The sequence below is a fragment of the Pan paniscus genome, chromosome X (genome assembly GCF_029289425.2).
Source record: "Pan paniscus chromosome X, NHGRI_mPanPan1-v2.0_pri, whole genome shotgun sequence".
Lineage (NCBI taxonomy): Eukaryota > Metazoa > Chordata > Mammalia > Primates > Hominidae > Pan > Pan paniscus.
The window spans coordinates 110,996,296-111,016,530 of NC_073272.2; the positions used below are offsets into that span (position 1 = coordinate 110,996,296).

Sequence of the window (20,235 nt, forward strand, 5' to 3'; positions counted from 1 at the left end):
TGCTTATTCCTTGATTTCTTCTGATCTAAATTCCATTATCCACGGTAACCATCTTCATTGGACAAAAACCTGAAAAAACCAAATAGATCAATTTCTTAAACAGTTTCAAATTATTTATTGAAGTAATACACACACAGTATCAAAACATAATAAAATACAGGAGGACTTATGATGGAAAACAACACTTCTGCTCCATCATGCCACAGCGCATATGTTTGCTCTCCAGGGGCAACACTTTTAACTTGTTTAAAACTGTTTCTTCTTATAGTTACTGCCTCTGCATAAAATGCCTAGACCACTGGGTCTTACTGAAATCATTTCTTCTCCCTTCTTCCATTCATCTAATATAATTATATAGTTACGTTGACTCCTCTATCCGTTATTTTAAATTTTAATTTCTTGGATGTAGAATGTTTATTACATGTTCCTTCAGCTCTCTACTCTTCCTTTTACCTCCCAACTTTCTTCATTTGTACTTTTCTATTGCATTATTTCTATAACTACAGTTAGCTTAAAAGTTAAAATTAGTCACCAGTGTTTACATTTTTGTGACTATGTCAATAGTGTTCACTTCAGGGACAATAATTAAATTATATTTTCTTCTTTGTACAGGTTTTAAATTTTTCCTGGACTTTCTAATAGCTTTTCCCCCCACCATACACTATTTTCCTGTGTCATATCCTCAGTTTGTTGGTTTCTTTTCAAAGTCTTCGTCATAACAGGTGAAGCCCCGTTTTTTCCTGGAAATTCACTCCCCAAGGCCTCCAACCTCAGGCTCCACTGTAGGCCAGTTGCTCTTTAGACTTACTCTAAAGCTACCATCCTGGGACGTCACTGCTTCCCGGGGTTTGATCTGCTCTTTTCAAGAATTCATGTCTTCCTCTTTCTTGGTTTATTTCCTCTTTTTCACTGGACTAAATCCTCAACTTCCTTTAAAAGTATTTGTTGCAGAGTAATTTCAGGAGTCATCTCATATCTGAAAATGCTTTGATTTTATTCTCATACTTGACTGATAGTTTAACTGATTTTAGAATGTCGTGCTGAAGAAAGTCATTTTCCTTCAGAACTGTGAAGGTATTGCTCCAATGTTGTCTCCTGTGAGACTGATGATGAGAAATCTGATGTCAATATCATTTTCATCTCTTTGTAGTTTACTTGCTTTTCTCTCTGGAAGCCTTAGGATATCTCTATACTTTGTATTCTGAAATTTCACATGAACGTACTTTGGAAAACGATCTTGTATTGTTTCTTTGATAATTCCCTCTCCTTTGTTCTCTCTCTCTCTTAAATTTCTATTAGTCAAATGTTAGATCTCCAGGATTACCTTCTATCTTATCTTCCTCTCTTAGTCTTTTTGTTCTACTTTTTTTTTTATATTTCCTCAAGTCTGTCTTCCAACTCTTCCTTTGAATTTGATCTCTGCAATCATATTTTTATTTCCAAGAGGTCCTTCTTGTCATCTTAATATTTATTTTCAAATATCCTATTTATGTTATATGAATGCAATGTTTTATTGAACCTAAGTATACTAATTCTAGAATTTTTTCTCTCTTTCTTTTTTTCTCTCTTATCTGTCTTTTCTTTTTTTTCTGTTTGTTTACCATTCTGTTTCATGTTGAAAGTGTTCCTCAAATATTTGCTAATCATTGATATTTTGTTTACATAGAAGAATGGTGCAATAAAAAGTGATTGGAAGCTTCATATACATAAGTAGGGAGTTGGCCATTTTGTTCAAGGGTTGCCTAAATGCAGAAATACAGATGATTTTTCTCTTGGATCTCTCAATTACTTTCAAGAATAACACTCTAATTTTTTGGCGCTCATGGAGGTTATAGCCGGATACAGGGCATTCTGTACACCAGATTGAGGAGGACAATGGGAGGATTAGCTGTGTAAAAATGGCTTCACCCTCCCCTTTCTGCCTTATATCTCACCTGGTTTCTTTGTCAACCCTGGCATTTATGCAGGGAAGGCTGACTTTCTCTCATTGTATCAACCCACTTAAAGTATTCTAAACTGTGGCATCTCCTATTCTGCTTCATCAATTACCACTCCTTCATCTACTTTTTAGCTTTCATCCAACCTTCATCCATCAATGGTCCCTTTCCCATTTTCTTCATTGTTGTGAGTTTATATCTTTTGTGTTCCTTTGCTATCTTTGGATGTAGAGGCAATACATGCATATAATCTGTATTCCATCATTAACTCATTGAAATACATAAACTGATTTCGATTACAGCTTAAGCTCCCACTTTGCTATTTTTTCTATTTCTTCTGAGAGTAGAGCACTAAATAACATCATACTCACTGCTGTGATAGCATCAAACTGATTTGGCAATAAAAACCCATTTTACAGTGTAACACACTGAAACATTAGAACAATAAACTTGTATTTATTATTATTATTTTTTTTAAAGAGTTTCGCTCTGTCGCCCAGTCTGAAGTGCAGTGGCACAATCTCAGCTCACTGCAACCTCCACCTCCTGGGTTCAAGTGATTCTTCTGCCTCAGCCTACAGTAGCTGGGACTACAGGCATGCATCAGCACACCCAGCTAATTTTTGTGTTTTCAGTAGAGGCAAGGTTTCACAGTGTTGACCAGGCTGGTCTTGAACTCCTGACCTCAGATGCTCCAACCGCCTCAGCCTCCCAAAGTGCTGGAATTACAGGCATGAGTCACCATGCCTGGCTTGTATATATTTCTTAAGCAGAATTTCTGTGCATAGTCCAAGAATGTCTGGTATGTTATTTAGTACAGTCAGTTCATTAGATACCTATTTGTTCCCTCAAGGTAGTGGTTCTTGAGATTCTTAAGCTGGGGAGCTTGTTAAAAATATATATTCTCAGGCCTCAGCTCTGCAGAAGGTCTGGGAGAGGGCCAATACTCTGTATTTTGTAAGAGCCCCTTGAGTGAAAAGCACAACTATGGTTGAGAACCACTGACCACTGGAAGTCCAGCAACAGCGAGTTGGGCTATTCTCATTCCCTCTTTCTCCTCATTTCAATCCCTATTCTTGCTGACTCCAAAAGTACATGGCAATCTTTAATGGAAGAATTGTTCAGAGTAGTTGCTGCATGGCTAATCCAGCTTTTAAAACCATACTACCTCAATAAAAATCCACCAAGCAACGTAGAAAAAATTGACAGGTTCATCTGTGCTGAGTGAACTCACTTGCCCAAGGTCCCAAGGTCATCAATGTGAATGATGAAGATGGGAACAGTATTTGGATCAGTCACAGTATATAGTCGAAGCCAGATATTGCCATTCCTTATAAATGTCTAAATCTATAATGAGAAGGTAAGAAATTACATTATAGCAGTGCCAGAGCTTAGCTACCGGGGGGGGGAAAAAAAAACCTCTTCTGCAAGGATGAAACAAGAAAATTACTTGAATTTGAACAATGTGTGCTAGGTTTTATTGGGGCAGGGGGTTATTTTTAGAAAGGAAAATTAGAGTTCTAATTTAGACAACCCAACATTATTGATTCACTGTCTTATTTAAAAATAAGGTCTGCAAGACCTTTTAGAACGTTGTCATTTTTACCCCCAGGGAAATCAGAAGTGAGCCAAGCAGAGCTGCTGATTTGTAGGTACTAGAAGTAGACCTTAGACATAGCTTCAATACTAGGGCAGGAATATGATAACAGTGGCTAACAGGACAGGTTTGGAGTCAGACATACCTGGGTTAAGAGGTTAGGCTCCATCACTTACTAGTTGTGTGACCTTGAGAAAACTATTTAACCTCTCTAAGGTTCAGTTTTCCCCTTTTGTAGTTTCTTAAGTAAACCAAGCTCTCTCAAGCTTTGGTGCCTCTGTACAGGCAGCTTACCACTCACCTCCTTTAACTCTGATTAATTCTTACTCATCCTTCAGGTTTCAAATCAACACTGCCTCTTCCTGCAAACCCTGATTTCCCCGTCAGAATTAGCAAATGCTCTTCTGTGTCTCCTCCCCCAAGTGCCCTAAACACATCTTCAGTCATAATAAATGTATGGTAATTGGTGGTTTATAAAAATTTGTTACTTCCATCATTTAGGAGCCAGAAAATTAGAGTGCACAGGCCAAATCTGACCCATGGCCTCTTTTAGTACAGCCTTCAAAATAAGAATGGTTTTTGCATTTTTAAAAGGTTAGTTACCAAAAGAAGTAGAATATGCAATTGAGATTGTACGTGTCCCTTAAAGCCTAAAATATTTATTATCTGGCTCTTTAGAGAAGAATTTGCTGACCCCTGCCATATATCATAAGTAATTTGAGGGCAAGAACTATGTTTTATTTCACTGTATGTCCTATTCCTAGCACAATGTCTGACGCATGAAAGGAATCACATGCTTGTTGAAGGGATGAATTAGTCAGTACAACCAGTATTTTCTACAGTATTATTTATTGTAGAATCAAAACACAACTTTATTTTGTCTCCCCATGTTCCAATAAAATGTACCCCATTGAGGTAACCTTTTCCTGACCATAGATGGAAGTTTGGATAGAGCACATGATTTTCTGCTCACTTCTTCAAAAATAGACAGTCCTTAGGTCACTCTAAGTCACAAAACACAACCTTGATTTAGTAATTAGAATGTATTCAGTCCAAGATATTACTCAACTTTCTCCATCTTCACTTAATGGTGAGGCTTTGTTTCCCACTAAGCCCATGCTAAGCCCTGTAGTGGTGGCTAAATGCCTTTGGAAAAGGAGGAGTGATAGGTTTTCTTCTTTCTCTCTCCACTTGCCAGTTTCTATTTGGATCCTCACCAGGGTGGAAATAGGAGTAGGGAAGAGAGGTAAGGGATTGGTCATTTCTTCCTTGGTGGAATGGCTTCCCACTCTCTGGGTCTTTGGCTCTTCTGTGGGTTCTTCAAAGGCCTCTGTCACTGAAGACCCCTCTACTGTAACTTGGGAGACCTGGGTTGATGCATTTTTATTTAGGTTGGTACTTAACAGCTCCTTCCTCAGCCTTTGGGAATCCAGCAGTTATCTTCAGCTTCCTGTTGATGGGGTCCTTTCTCCCCTCCAGATGGCCGCATTGAACAGGGTTCAGGATGACCTTACCCTGGCTGTCTTTCTTGCATGATCCCCATTTGGTTTCTAGGAAAAAATCAAACATCCCCTGCCCTAACAAACTCTGGGAATGAAGGCCAATCCCAACACAGTCAATCCTGTTCTCCTGCCAAGGGCCACATTAGCTTTCTCAGAATGGAGTACAGTTCCAAATCGCTCCCCTTCTACTGCAGGGAATAAATGTCAAGTTCTATGAGTGATCCAGTGAAGTACCCACTAGGCTTCTACTCCTGTGGAAGGTGGAGTGGAGTCTTGGCCTGGCAACAGCTCTGGGCAAAGAAACATTTTCACAAATTTCCCTTCCCACTCCCTTTCACAATCTGACTCCCTTTTATTTCTTGGAGCCTCTTCTGGAGTATTTCCATTGTAAATTTTGTATATGATGACCTGGCTTTGGAATTCCCAACTATTGTGGGTCATTAATTATGTCTTCCTGGAAACTCGAATTTAATATTATGTTAAATAAGGCTTATTTTTTCTAATTATGTAAGAAAAGGTCAATTATCCATGGTGAAACCTCTGGTTAGATTCACGTAGCCTCATTGTCTATTGATATCTACCAATTTGAAGCAACAGCATTAAGATTTGTTGAGCATCTGTAGCGTATGCTTTAGAGATATTTTCTCATCTAACCCCCCTTTTATAATTTTCCCTCTTTTATAGGTGAAAACTGAGTCTCAGAGAAATTAATTGACCTTCTTAAGGTAATCCAGAAAATATAGATCAAAGCTAAGGTGAAAACCCAGGTCAATATGATTTCAAAGTCCCTGATCTTTCTGCTATACCATGATCTTTGAACTTTTTCATCCAAAAATCCCAAATGGCAGAGAAGAGTGAACACGTATCCCTGGGGAAGTATGGGTGGCCCAAAGAGGCCCTACCACAAGTGTAAAATTTCTCTGAAATCTCATGCTTGATCATAAAAATGCATAAATTTGCATTCTATTCTGTGTGTTTATTATCATATAAACTATGTTTAAAATTATCACTTAAACTATCTACGTTCTCCTTGTCCAAATATTCAAGTAAATTCAATCATCTAGGAAAATACACTATGTTTATCCTGTACTTTCTTGAGCATACTACTGTAGTTTGAGAAACACCAGCATATTCCACAGTTTGAGAAAGAAGGTACTAGAATATGCTGGTAAGGCAAGGATTTCAAGGACAGCCTCAATTGATTTTAACCACTGGAATGAGGGAAATGGAAAGACATAGTATGCAAGAATTGTTAAGGAGAATTTGGGAATAAAGTGAAAATCACTGCAGTAATTTCTTAAAGATTGGCATGACACTATAATTAATACTATTGTGATTATTGATACCATAATAAAAATTGTTTATGATCATGTGTTGTTGGACGAGCAATGCACTAATGATGGTATAATATTGGAGAAGTAACATTGGGACATTCAGCTGTTCTTAACCTGGAGGCCATGGAGCACAGAAATTTTATCCCTATTTCTGAGGAAGGGGAAGGTCTGTAGCTTTCCTTAGACTCTCAAAGGAATCCAAGATCCACAAAGATTAAGAAACACTGCTACAGAGAAAACAGCAGAGATTTTGGGATCACATGGCCTTGTTCTCCAGTGCTGGCTCTAGGCTTACTAAACTACATGATATACTTTCTCTCTAAGTCTCAGGTTCCCCATTTGTAAAATGAGGATCATAATACCCAAATCACAGGGCTGTTGTGAGGATTAAATTAAGTTCTTTATGTTAAATGTTTGATATAGAGTAGGCACTCAAGAAACGTTAATCTCCTTCCTCCTGCCACAATATGTAAAAGATGATAAGGGCCTTTGACTACAAATGGATGAATAACTTATAGTGGAATATATACCCTGGCTAGATATGACTACTTAGAAAATGTTCTACTTTAATCTTAGAACCCCAACCAGAAACTCAGGCTGATGTTACATTTCCACAAAATATTTAAATCAAATGTATTAAGTTGGTGCCTAAAAAATCTTTTTCAAACCTAGAAATATACACATGCAAACATTCTGTTTGTAAAGATGGAATTATTTAAGCACTATCACATCCTGGAATGTTTGGTTTCAATTCTAAGCATATATTACTGTAAGACCCAGGATGAAAAACCTCTTGAATTTAGCTAGAGATTTGATCCTCTTAAATGACATACGAAGCAGCTTTTATAAAGATAGGGAGCCTCAGCTAGTCTTACAGATTCATGAGGAAGCCTCTAAGGGGTTAAAGTAGAAAGCTTATACAAACTTTGCTTCTCAGCCTCTCTTATCTCCTCCCTCTCCACACCGCTGAGACAGAGCAGAGCTGAATCACTACCTTTCCCACATACTCTAAACTGTTGCCTGCGAAAGAGGAACTGGGGACTTAGACTAATTCAGGCTGCTTTCATTCAAATGTTCCAGAGGGCACACACACATCCAAACAGACTTCTCTTTGCTTTTCAGAGCTTATAAGGACCAGGCATCTGAAGCTGCACTCTGAAGCTGTAAGTGGTAACTGACATTTTAAGTAACATTTTAAGTAATAGAAGGTGTTTTTCTGTTTTTCTGCAAAGGGATTACTCTTTAGGAAGATGAAAGAGAAACCATACTTTGCATGAACATAGTCCTGCTTCTTTGGCAAAACAAGGCATTCATTCTATGTTCCAGCTATTCCAGAGATGTTCCTGAACAAGTTACCTGTTGGTGAAAGCTTCAAAAGGGATACTTAAGTGACCAATCCTATTCATACTGTGGGCCAGGAGAGGTAAGAAATATTTGGAAATATTACGATGTTATTCCCGGTGAAGTGAGAGGCATTATTTTATTTATCGGCAGGTGTGACAAATAGGCACCATCTGCTGCAGAAGATACAGCAACTCCTACTTGAGCGAGCTTATTACTTAATGGCTCCAGCCACTGAAGAAGCATTTGCTGCTGGAATCGTTTTTTCACAGGGTGATGTGGAACTAGACACACTTCTCTCTCTCAGTTTTTTCTCCTCAGCTAGGAAGATAAATATAAATAGAATGTATTAACTCTTAAAAGCTGATATCAGTTGATAGTTTTGAATTTCTTTTCTGAATTGTTCCACTGAAGGTTTTCCTTAACTACTTGGTGAGATTTCAGCTCTGGAATTATATAGGCAGGTGTCATGCAGAAAAATGTAAAATTACCAGTGGGTTGTTCCCAGAACCTTATCATGTTAAAGAAAATAAAAGTAACTACTAGGAGCACCCTGGGAACCAAACAGAGATCAGGGTACACTTATTTTATATCTCCAGCACCTAAAAAAGTGTCTGGAACTTGATTGGCACTCAATAAATGTTTGCCAAAGAAATGTTAATCTGATTTTGGAGGCCTGTGCAGAACTTGGTTGCTCTTGCTACAAATAAGTTTCACTCAAAGAATCCCTCTCGGGCTTGATTGATGCAGAAAGTTATTCCCTTATCATTCTGGGGAGCAAAATTCATGATCTAGGAGTGTATGTTATTTTGCTCCTATGAGGTTATATACACTATGCTGATGTCAAAAATTAGTGAGAACTTGACATTTCAATGTTTATACTAAAAACACAAGACTTTTTTTGTTACTAAGATTTTATTTACCAAATTAATGACAAAATATGCAATTAGAAAACCAAAGGTGCATATTCATGTCACTTGTGAGTATTTTGGTTTACATTAGAAGTGAAGTAAACCAGATGTACAAGTTAATATTGGACATTGACCAGTTATTAAATTAAACACTTTCTCTTTTCCCTTTCCCCCAAACTTCTCTTCCTCTTTTTTTGCTCCATTCTTTCTCAATATTACCTCCTTCCCTTCCTTCTCCCCCTCATAATCACTCATTTCCTGCCCCATCTTGTCTCCATCCCACATCCCTCATAGTCTTTACTCATTTCTCACATTTCTTTCTTTTCCTCCTCTCTCCCTTCCCTCTTCCTCTATCTTCCTTTCTTTCTTTCCCTAATTCCTTACCCCCTTTTCCATTCCTCACTCTCCTCCTTTTCCCTCAACAGCTTTCAATCACTTTTACAAAGACTAGAAACTGATTTTTATTGCATGAGCTTTCCAGAAAGAACTGCAGGATACTAAAATAATTCTTTCCACAAAAAATCATATCCTTCAGAATTAATAGAATTTGAATTCCTTTTGAAATTGCATGGTTGTTTTTCTTTCCAAATGGTGCAGAGCTTTTAACAGAGCAATCATATTATCTGTGCAACTCATTAATTAGTTAGCAAAGAGAGCCATGACAATCCTGTTTGAAAAGCTTTTATGAGAAGTAGTCACAGATATAGGACCAGAGTAACAAAAAAGAGGATTTCCTAATATCTAACGTTGCATTTATTCATTTCAAAGTCCTTAATGGATTTAAGGAATTAAATTGATAAACCTCCCTAAATTGACCAGACTGTTTGGTCTCCTGAAGACTGTAGAGGCTTTAAGAAATATGTGATTAGTTAGTTTTCCAAACTTTCAAAGGAAATGTTTAAAGAAATTGACAAGGTTAGCTGAGAGCATTGTTCTCTAAGCTTCTCCAAGCTTCATAGAATTCTAATAAATATTGAATAAGTATTCAGACCTAAGGAAGATTCAGGGTCAATTGTGTAGGAGGCAGAAAATGTACTATCAATTGTTATTGAAAATTATCTGCAGACACAAGTGAACTTTCTAAAATTTAATTTAAAATCTAACCCATCCCATGTAGTTTTCCTTTAAAATTTTGTAACTGAAATAGCACTTCATGAAGAGAGTTTCTAACAAGGTGATAATTTCTTAATTCTAGATTATAATCTGGAATTTAGTCTCCAATAAGAAATTGAACAGTGGGGGAAGGGAATAAAAAGAAAAGAGAAAGTTATATTCTTCTCCAAGCTATATTAGCAATCGGATCAGAGATAAGACTGTGCTTCTCTTTGAACTGTAAATGTTAGGTACATTTCTTCATCATACCCATGCATTTATTCAATAATTCTTGAGCAGCTACTGCAAGCAAAGCTGTATAAGGGATAGACTGCTGAAAATGATCCTCAAGAATTTTGTAAGTTACAATTTAGAAGAAAACATATCAACTAGATATCTGCAATATTTGTCAAATTTAATTCCTCTAAGAGAAATACAAAGCATTGTGGAAATTAAGGTTAGGGTGGAAAGTCAAGATCAGCTTCATGAACTGAATCTTGAAGAATTGTAGTATTTCCTCACCCAGAGATGTGTGAAGATAGAAGGAACTGGTCAAACAAAAATGTGGAAGCAGGGAAGTAGGTAAGAGTGAGCATTACAGTTTTATTGGAAAGAGGGTAATGGAAGGAATTAAGGTAAGCCAGGGCCAAGGCATTGACAGCCTTAAATGTCAAGCTAAGGAGAATGGAGTAAAATCCAAAGGCAACATGTAGACTTCCAACATTTTATTTCTTTTTCCTTTTTCATTCCACTAGACTAGTTATAAATAAGTTGTATAGTAATAAAATATAGAATAAAATAGCAAGTTGAAGATTACACAGTTTGGTATATTTTTTATAAAGTTCAAAACAAATAATACTAACATCGTTTAGGCATAGGGGTGTGTGTGTGTGTGTGTGTGTGTGTAAATAAAAGGAAGGTAATGGTCACAAAATTCAGAATATTGGTTATTGGTTATTTCTGGAGAAGGATAGGTAAGAGGATGAGATGGGAGGAGCATAGGTAGATGTCGTGTAAATTATTAGTTATTCTCAATCTTAAAGTTGGTGGATGTTTGCCCACAGATGTTTGTCCATGGGTGTTCAATATATTATTAAATAAGTGAATAAAAAGAGCTCAAATTTACCAATGATGACAATGTGCCATAAACCAAGGAGTATGACTTACCTGATTCTGTATACTTGGGGTCCAAAAGGGAGTATAAAGATACTAGAATAGTGTAGAGGTTTCTCCCACTTGACTTGCACTAGCAGTGAGTGTTTATTTTTCCTTACCCTTCTTTTCTGGAAGGCAGGTGAAAAAGTAACTTAGGAGATACACGGGTGAAAAATCCATTAAGCTCTTATCTCTAGGTTACTACCATTCTTAAGGAAAGGAGCTGCTGGGAGAAGTGGTGAGGAGGAAGGCCAGTGAGACTGACAACCTATATATGAAGCACTCTGAATACATAGTGAAGCAATTGAGCTGTGTGGGCTGTCTGGGACTGTTAGAGTCCTGATTTGAAGTGCTCTGTTCTATTTGTAGACTGGTGTTTCTCAGCCCTGGCTGCATATCAAAATCACCTGTGGAGCTTTTAAGCAATACAGATGTTCATGCCCCATACAGAGCTACTGAATCAGCAACCCTGAAGAAAAGACCCAGTTATATATATTTTCAAAAACATACTAAGTAATACTAAAGTACAGCAAGGACTGAAAAACATTCCCTGAAGAGTGTGCTTAGAAACACGCGGGTAACTTGTTTCAAACATTGATTCCAGGATACTGTCCCCAGAGATTCTAATCTAAGAAAAAAGGGAAAGGGTCTGGGAAAGGGTCCGTGTTTTTATTCATAATAAACACCCTGTAGGTGATTCTGATGAAGGGACTTCCCTTGACCACTCTGAGAAACACTGCCCCAAAGGTTCCAAAACACTAGGGTTTCAGGGTGATTAGTCCATATATTTGCTTCCTAAAACTGCCATAAAAAATTATATAAGCTAGGTGACTTAAAACAACAGAAATTTATTCTTTCAGGCCTGGAGTATAGAAGTCTGGAATCATGGCATCAGTAGGGCCGTGCACTCTCTGAAATCTGTAGGGTAGACTCCTTCCTTGCCACTTCGAGCCTCTGGTATTTGCTGGCAATCCTCAACATTCCTTGGCTGGTAGATGCATCACTCTAATCTCTGCCTCTGTCTTCTCCTTGTATGCCTCTGTCTTCTCCTCTTCTTGTGAGAACACCAGTCACTATATTAGGGCCAACCTAATATATTGACTTGATTACATCTACAAGGTCTTATTTCCAAATAAGGTTACATTCACAGTTACTGGGGGTTAGGACTTCACCATTTTGGGGGGGGTGACACTATTCAACCCATAACACTGTTTTAAATGCTTTTAAAAGTACAGCCTCCAAACAACCAATAAGATAGATTAGCTGTATTCTTTAGCTGGGCTATCTAGAGAGAAAAAACAATAATTAACTCTCAAAGCTCAGTATACAAAGAAATACTTGAAAGGCTTGTGTTTAGTATGCGTATTCCTGGGCCTTGATCCCAGCTAATCAAATATCAAAATAGCTGCACTTTAAGGATAGAAAAATGTTTCCTAGACCATTGCTCCAAATATAGTGGAAAGATATTATCTCTCTCTCTCTCTCTCTCTGCTCTTGTTTCTTATGAACCAAGTTATTCTGTATGGGCAATAGGAACAGTAAGCAGGTAGACTAAGAAAAATATGGATTATGGAAAGTATAGTAACGTGGGCTAGGGAATACAAACTTTAAGCTGAAGTGTTCCCAAGCTGGGGGCAAAATTCAATATGATAGGAAAAATAATGTGACCGTTGGAGCTATTTCTACGAACTCTCCTTGGGTATGTTAACAACAGACAGAACTAGGCTACATTGTTAGCAATCTACTATTGCACATAGAAGTGTGACAGGTGATGGTTGTTTATATTGTTTATTTTAGCCACCCATATTCAAAATTCATGTTTAGAATGGCAAGTTAAATCATTTTGGAAGACTTCAGCAGTGAATAGTTGACCCTATTTACACAGTGGAATGTTTTTGCCAATAAAAAGAAGGTTCTAGCTTTACCAACGATAAAGCATGCAGTGCATTTATTTGCTCAGAATAGGCATACCCTCTCAATTCCTTCTGGTCTACAACTATTGGGGGGAAATGTCTATTTCCACTCTACAGATCTAAATGAGAGAGATAGAACAAAAAAAGAAAATTGGAGGAAGCCTGCATTCCTGAACGTTCCCCTGATTCATTAAAGTAACAATTGTCACTGGGATCTGGAGGTTGAAGAACAATTCCTTAAACTTAGGATTCCTTTGTTTCAGTGCTAGGCTTTCTGGTTCAACTAGATCAATGGTTCTTAGTCCTGGCTGCGCTTTGAAGTTACTTGGAAAAGACTTTATTGCTTTTCTTCTAACTCTCTTATTTAGATATGTGGGGTAGAAATAGACATTTTTCCCCAGTGTTTTTAGACCACAAGGAATTGAGAGGGTGTGCCTATTCTGAGCAAATAAATGCATCCTTCATCATTGGTATAGATAGAACCTTCTTTTTGTGGGCAAAAGCATTCCACCATGTAAATAGGGTCAACTATTTACTGCTGAAGTCTTCCAAAATGATTTAACTTGGCATTCTAAACATGAACTTTGAATATGGGTGGCTATTTTTTTTTTTTAATAGCAGTGCTTGGGTCCCATCCCAGACCAATAAAGTCTGAATCTCTAGAGTGGTGCCCAGGCCCCTACTGTGGAGATTATGATTCAGGAAGTCTAGGTTTGGGCCCAGGATCTGTATATTAATAAGTACCCCCAAGTAAATCTTATGATCAGTTGGTTTAGAAAACGTTGTTCTAATCTAGGTTAGTCATTAGCTGCTGTTTACTGATGTGATTTTTTTCTTTAACCTTTTACAAGCTATTTTCTACAGAGAAGAAAAAGCATTCTAAAATTAGTTTGCATATAGCAAACCATTTTGCAATTTATCAATTTATTTTTATTTCAAAATACATTGCCATTTGTTTTTCTTAGAGATAACTGAATCTTTTATTTTTGTTTTTGATTTTCAGGAAAACCAATATCTGTTGGAGAATCTGAAGAGCCAAATCTCCTGAGCCTAGGCCTACTGCTGTCAGCATCTCTGAGACCTCTCTCACCTGAGAATTACCAGGTCTGACAACACTTTCCCTCCAGCCTACAGTGAGGAATGTCAACAAAGCTACAGAAAACTCACATTCTGTAGACTTACAAGCTGGGCAGCTGGGCAGGAACCTTACAATCTCCATCCTTAGGGAAGTTTCAGAAATACAGATAAACGGGGTGAAAACTCAGATAAGCTGAGCCTGATATATACAAAAGCCTTCAGATAGTCTCCTCGCAGAAGAGCCCAATTAAGTCCACATAATTAGTCCACACATCTAGATTAGGTATAGGCAAAACGAGCCTTTTCTCCGTCTACGAAAACAGAGCAAAACACTGATATAATACTCTAAAAGATTCTTGTTCTAATAACAGTATTATAAAGCAGTTTCACCCATATTTATTTTAATCAGTATAAAAGTAGGAGTGTGGAAAATAAAACATTACTTGTATTTTTAAAAATTGATTAAGAAGCTCTGATAAAACCTATTGGAGGGGCGATTGCTGTGCTGAAGGATAGAGAGGGTGTTGCAATTGTCAAATAGCATCACCATTTTCTGCTTGTGTGCTATTGCCTTAGCTCTGAGAGTGATTGGTTTTTACCAGATTGTTAGAACACGTCCAATAGATTTAGAGACAGTCTAAGTGACTGTGAAATGCCTCAAGGGCAGTAGAAATCAAATAGAAACACATACTAACTCAAGTCTTGAGTGATGATGGAGGCGCATTTTAAATACCATGGAAATCTCACTGGGCGTGCCCATTTTCCCACTCTGGCAACAGAGGTTGATACCTCTTCAGACAAGTATTCCAACCTGTACATGTATGTGGGCTTATTCCTGAGCCTCCTGGCCATTCTCCTCATCCTGCTCTTCACAATGCTCCTTCGGCTCAAACATGTCATCTCGCCCATCAACTCTGACAGCACAGAAAGTGTTCCTCAGTTCACAGATGTAGAGATGCAGAGTCGAATCCCCACTCCCTAAAGCCAGGATGAAGGTGAGCTTTAGTGGATCTGGGTAAACCCTTATATATGGATGTCCAGGAGAGCTTGCTTTCTTGCATGAAGCTTCCCATGTAGGGAATCCACAAGTTGTTCATTTAACAGCAAGCTATTCATGTTTTCTTTGTGTTATTCTTCATCTTTACTCTGCTTGTGGGCTATCTAAAACGTTTAAGACTCACTCTGAAAGGAATATAGGAAAAGACAGCTGGTTGGGAGGGCTGGTTTCCATAGTAACCAAACAGTGCCTGGGCCTTGCACAAACCTCAGACCACAGAAATTCATGCGCAGTGGTTGTAAGAAGCACAGGGTCCCTGGAAGCTCCAAAAACAAACAAAGAAGATTTGCTTTTGAAAGAGCTGATCCTTCAAAGAGGATATCCCAAGAAAAGGACAAGTTCTAATTTAGTGTTTTGATCCTAGAGAATCACCTCTATACAAAGTTAAATTATGTCAGAAGTTAATGGAAGAGAAGCCCTTTCCCTAAACAGCAGTGATTTGATCATCTTAGGCAATCCGGTTTGTTTCAAATGAAAGAAGAGATTTAAAGAAACTGTTTCAGTTTAGAGAGCAAGTTTTCAGAAAGAAGTTTCTAGTAAACAAACTCATCTAGAGAGAGAAAAATGTGCATATTATATCCATATTAATTCTATTCATGCAGCTTCTTTGTCTTTTTCTCTCTCCCTCTCACACTCTAGGATAGAGTTGCACACAAATATGACCTTTGTTTAAAAGGTGCCTTTGCAAACAAGACTCAACTGTACTTTAGAGCAGAAATAAAATGATGTTGGTATTCTGTTGTTGAATATGGCTTTGGACAAAACATTCAAACCTTCTGAGTCCCAGGGTTTTTGTGCTGAAAAATGATTAGAGAGCTATTTAGTCATCACTATACTCTTTAGATCTGAGCATAAAAAAAAGAGAGACAAAGGAGGAAAGGACTAAACAACATCCTCCAACAAATCCTTATTGAGATCAATGTCCTCAAATGTCACATTTGTATTTCCCAGAAAATGTTCCTCCCTTCCTGATCCCTGCCAAAAGATGAAGTGTTTCACTTATTACCTATAAGAGAATTATATTTTGAAAAATTCCATTCTCATAAGTAGCCCTAGTATGCCAGTAGTGTGGACAGAATTTAATTTTTAAAACTAACTTTTCAAAGGGAAACCAAAGAAGATGAGTACCATTTACAAATCAGAATTTAAAAAACTGGTCATATTCTTGCCACCAAAGGACGAGTACACCTGTGTTAAATTTTACTTGCTAAAACAAAAAATAAGTTATCTTTTGCACCTAAAGGGGGGTCATTAAATTTCACAGAGTACTCTCTCAGGAACTGTAATGATGGTAAGAGAGAAATCAAATAGATGTTAGATTAATGCCACCTCCACCAGAAATGTAGCTCTTTGTAGTCTGTAACCAATTTAGATTGGCCCTTTTTCTCTGATCTAAACTAGATTGGTAGTGAAATTCCCAAGTGCTTTCCACTTTTATACACAGTCATTTGTCAATGCTCCTCTCTCCAAGGGGCTGCAAGTGTGAAATCCCTACATGCAGAGCTAAACTTAGCAGTAAGACTGACTGTGCCACACCTGTTACAACTGTGCACTGTCAGAGATGGCAGCTGCACTCTGCACCATTCAAAACAAATTAGCAGATAGGCTAAGACTTGGATAGGGCATATATTTTTCAAAACTCAAAGTGACTCACATTATTACACCTTGATGGTCTAAGTTGTGTGTTTATTCAACACCCAGATTCAGTGGACCCTTTAAAATTTGAGCTTTGGCAGCCAAACATGGACTTCCTCAAGACTGGCAACACGCCCCCCCCCCCGCCCCAGAACTTCTTAAGAACACACATCTTCCCTCATTCCAGGCTCTCCCTTTTGTGCCCACAGTATTTGAATGCACTTTACATTTGAGAAGTCAGTGGCTGGCTAAATGAAGGAACTGATTATACTTTCAACAGCAGTGAATAGCAAGATACGAAATACCTTGTTGCTGAATCTAATAGAGATACAGACTGAAAATCTATTCTCTGCCCATCTGACCTTCCCAACCCAAATTTCAGGAGAATAAAACTGCTTTTTAAGCACTGACTTGGATGAAGATTTCTAATTTATGATTAGGTTACTCACATGGAAAACTACCAACCTCTTTCATCACAACTACCCCATGGGGATCCAGCTCGTCACTGAGCATTAACCAAAGCACACAGCACAGATTACACCAAAATAGCAGCATAACACCCCCCACCCAATTTCCAGTGACAATATAAATGGAAATGCTTTTAAGCAGATGTGTCATTATAATGACTCACATGGTATTTAATCTTTAGGAAAATAAACTGAATGTTTTTATTGTAGCAAACTTACTGTAAAGAAAAGAATTTTTACATTATATTTATTCCCCAATGTATTAACATATATTACTGCTCAAAAAGGCAGCCAGAGTAACCAGACGGCACAATTTGAATTTATCCTTCTATTCGAAATGCTGACTTGGATTGCCTTCCCCCACCCCCACTCCCTCCAAAATTGCACATTAGCCAGTATATAAACAGGTAGGTTATTTATATATATGTGTACTCTGTTTTAAGATGAAAAGAACAATTCTTCACTTTTTATTAGCTGAACCATATGAAATTGCCATTTGATAGGCCAAAAAATGCTCAAATATCACCAACTTCATAAAATTCAACCTAATACAAAGACTCACAACATTAATTCTGTAAATAGTAAATTCTCCTAATATGTTTAAAAAGAATCCAATTTTTTAAAAGATATTTTGCATATATTTCAGAATCATGGGTTGTACAAAATGAAGTATATTGTAAGAGGCTTATGTATTATGTATTATGTATTAAGTAGGAAATATTAAGGTTAATCAAGTAAAGATGAATTCATCCAGCCTAACCTTTCCATCCATGCCAAATCTGAAGCTTTGGACTCATAACTGAGTTTGACTGCTGCAGATCCCACCATACTTACTAAGTAGGTATAAGGGATCCATTTTAATACATTTCAATGGTTATATTTAGTAATACATTTTATTCACTTGCATTTGTACAAAAGAACTTTTTTTTAACAAAATGAAGAATTGTGTGGAATAAAAAATTGAGTTTCTTTTGTTTGAAATTATTAATGTTTGAAATAGATTCATATTGTATAAAAATGGAAATATATTTGCATTAATATTTAGCATGTCATTTTTGATCCCTGGACAATAAATAATGACTGGTTTGATGATAACACATATCTATTGTCTGAAGAATGTAAAGAGAATGACATTAGTCTCTTCATCCCGGTATAAATTGTAATGACTGCACATTTGTGGGACTTTTATAATTTTGAGGTCTCATTTTTTCTTATTCTCTGATTCTCTCTCCACTTGTCAAGTGATTGGTGCATTTGTTTGTTTAGTAGTAAATTGTGAAAAAAAAAGAATGACTTCCAGCTGTCAATAAGAGTGACCTGAGGGAAGATTGAGATAAGGTGTCTAAAGTGCCAATAGCCTTCCACATTCCTCTGCTGATAGGATGTTTTGTTTTGTTTTGTTTTGTTTTGTTTTTTTTGAGACAGGGTCTCACTCCAATCACCCAGGCTGCAGTACAATGGCCCGATCATGGATCACTGCAGCCTCATCTTCCCAGGATCAGGCGATCCTCTCACCTTGGCCTCCCAAGTAGCTGGGACTATAGGCGCATGCTAATTTTTTTTTTCTTTTTTTGGTATTTTTAGTAGAAATGAGGTTTTGCCATGTTGGCTAGGGTGGTCTCCAACTCCTGGGCTCAAGTGATCCACCTGCCTCGACTTCCCAAAGTGCTGGGATTACAGGTGTGAGCCACCAAGCCTGGCCAGATTTTTTTTTTTAATGTAGCTTCCATTTTGTACTTTCTTCATTTGATCCTCACAGTAACCCTGTGAGTAGTGAGTGGAGATAATATGAAGTCTGTTTGACAAAAGAAAAAACAGGTACAGAGAGATTTGTGAGGCATTCATGGTTACACAGAGGCAGAGTCAAGATTACACTGTAAGGCTTTGGACTCCCGTTTTAATACTCATTCCACCATGCTTTTCTTTCTGAGCACTGAAGAGATATTTCAGAGCTATTCATTCTATAACACTCCAAGTTCTGCAAACAACAATTGAGCTCTGTGGGTGATTAACTCCTTGATTCCAATAATTCAAAACAAATTAATACAATTCTGCCATCTCTTCAAATAGTTGTGTAGTGTGGCAAGACACATTCCCAGACTGAGGGAGTTTGCACAAAGGCAACCCCTGCAGCTTTGATTTACATAAATGAAGAGAATAGACAGTAATATGGATGAATTATTACCCACAATGCAAATCCCAATCATCTGATCATTGGATTTAATGTTCACAGTCAATGCAAGTTCTTCATATGTATGATTGCTATCTCTCCCCTTGCCTCCCAGAAATGAGAACACCTCCCAGAAATGAAAACACCTCATCTTAGGTAAAGATAATGTTGTTCTTTAAAATTATATGATGCCTTGAGTATACACAGCAATTCCATTTGCCCTCTAGAATAAATGCTATGACATTAAAAAAGGAAAGAATTACCAACTAAAAAAAAGCTTCCTGTAGCCACAAAGAATGAATTGTTGAAGGAGACAAAATATGGAACATATGTGAAGTAGAAAAAGAAAATACACATAATAAATATAAGTGAGGAGATTTTGAAGAATAACTTGAGCAATTCCCGGTATTCCAATTCATTCAAGTATCTATTGATTAAATCAAACATATATGTGGAGGAGAATAAAAGAGACAGATTACACAACGTACTGGGCTAGGCTCTGCAGGAATCTAAAGTTTGCAATCAAAAAGTTTACAATCTGGCAAAAATGACAAACAGAAATTCATTCATTCATTCATTCATTCAGTAAACATTTATTTAGCACATAGTCTGTGTCCTGGTGAAGGTTATAGCCTACTAGGATGGATAACACCAACCACATAATTGCAAGAATACTGTGTTATAAAGAAGTATAAGGTGCTTGGGCACTTATAAAGTGGAAGGGATGCTTCCTAACCTGGCTTAGAGTGGCAGAGAAGACGTTACTATATATATATGTGTGTGTGTATACATATATATATGTGTGTGTGTGTGTATATATATATGTGTGTGTGTATATATATATGTGTATATGTGTGTGTGTGTGTGTGTGTGTATATATATATATATATATATATATATATGCTAAAGTTTAGTGAATGAGTAAAAGGAGAGAGTAAGGCAAACATGCCATAGAGAGAATGACAGGAGTAAAGATTCTGAGATCAAATAAACCTGACACACTTGAAGAAGCACAGTGAGTGAGGGAGAGAAGTCTTCAGAAGCCTG

At 37.3% G+C, this 20,235-nt stretch overlaps 1 protein-coding gene across 1 annotated transcript; it reads left to right on the top strand.

The window, feature by feature from the left end:
* Positions 1–7,343: 7,343 nt before the first annotated feature.
* On the top strand, positions 7,344–18,113 carry SERTM2 (serine rich and transmembrane domain containing 2). Its single transcript, XM_057301164.1, has 3 exons — positions 7,344–7,533; positions 7,697–7,793; positions 13,786–18,113. The coding sequence occupies exon 3, from the start codon at positions 14,569–14,571 to the stop codon at positions 14,839–14,841; it is 273 nt and encodes a 90-aa protein (XP_057157147.1). The 5' UTR covers positions 7,344–7,533; positions 7,697–7,793; positions 13,786–14,568; the 3' UTR covers positions 14,842–18,113.
* The last annotated feature ends 2,122 nt before the right edge of the window (positions 18,114–20,235 follow it).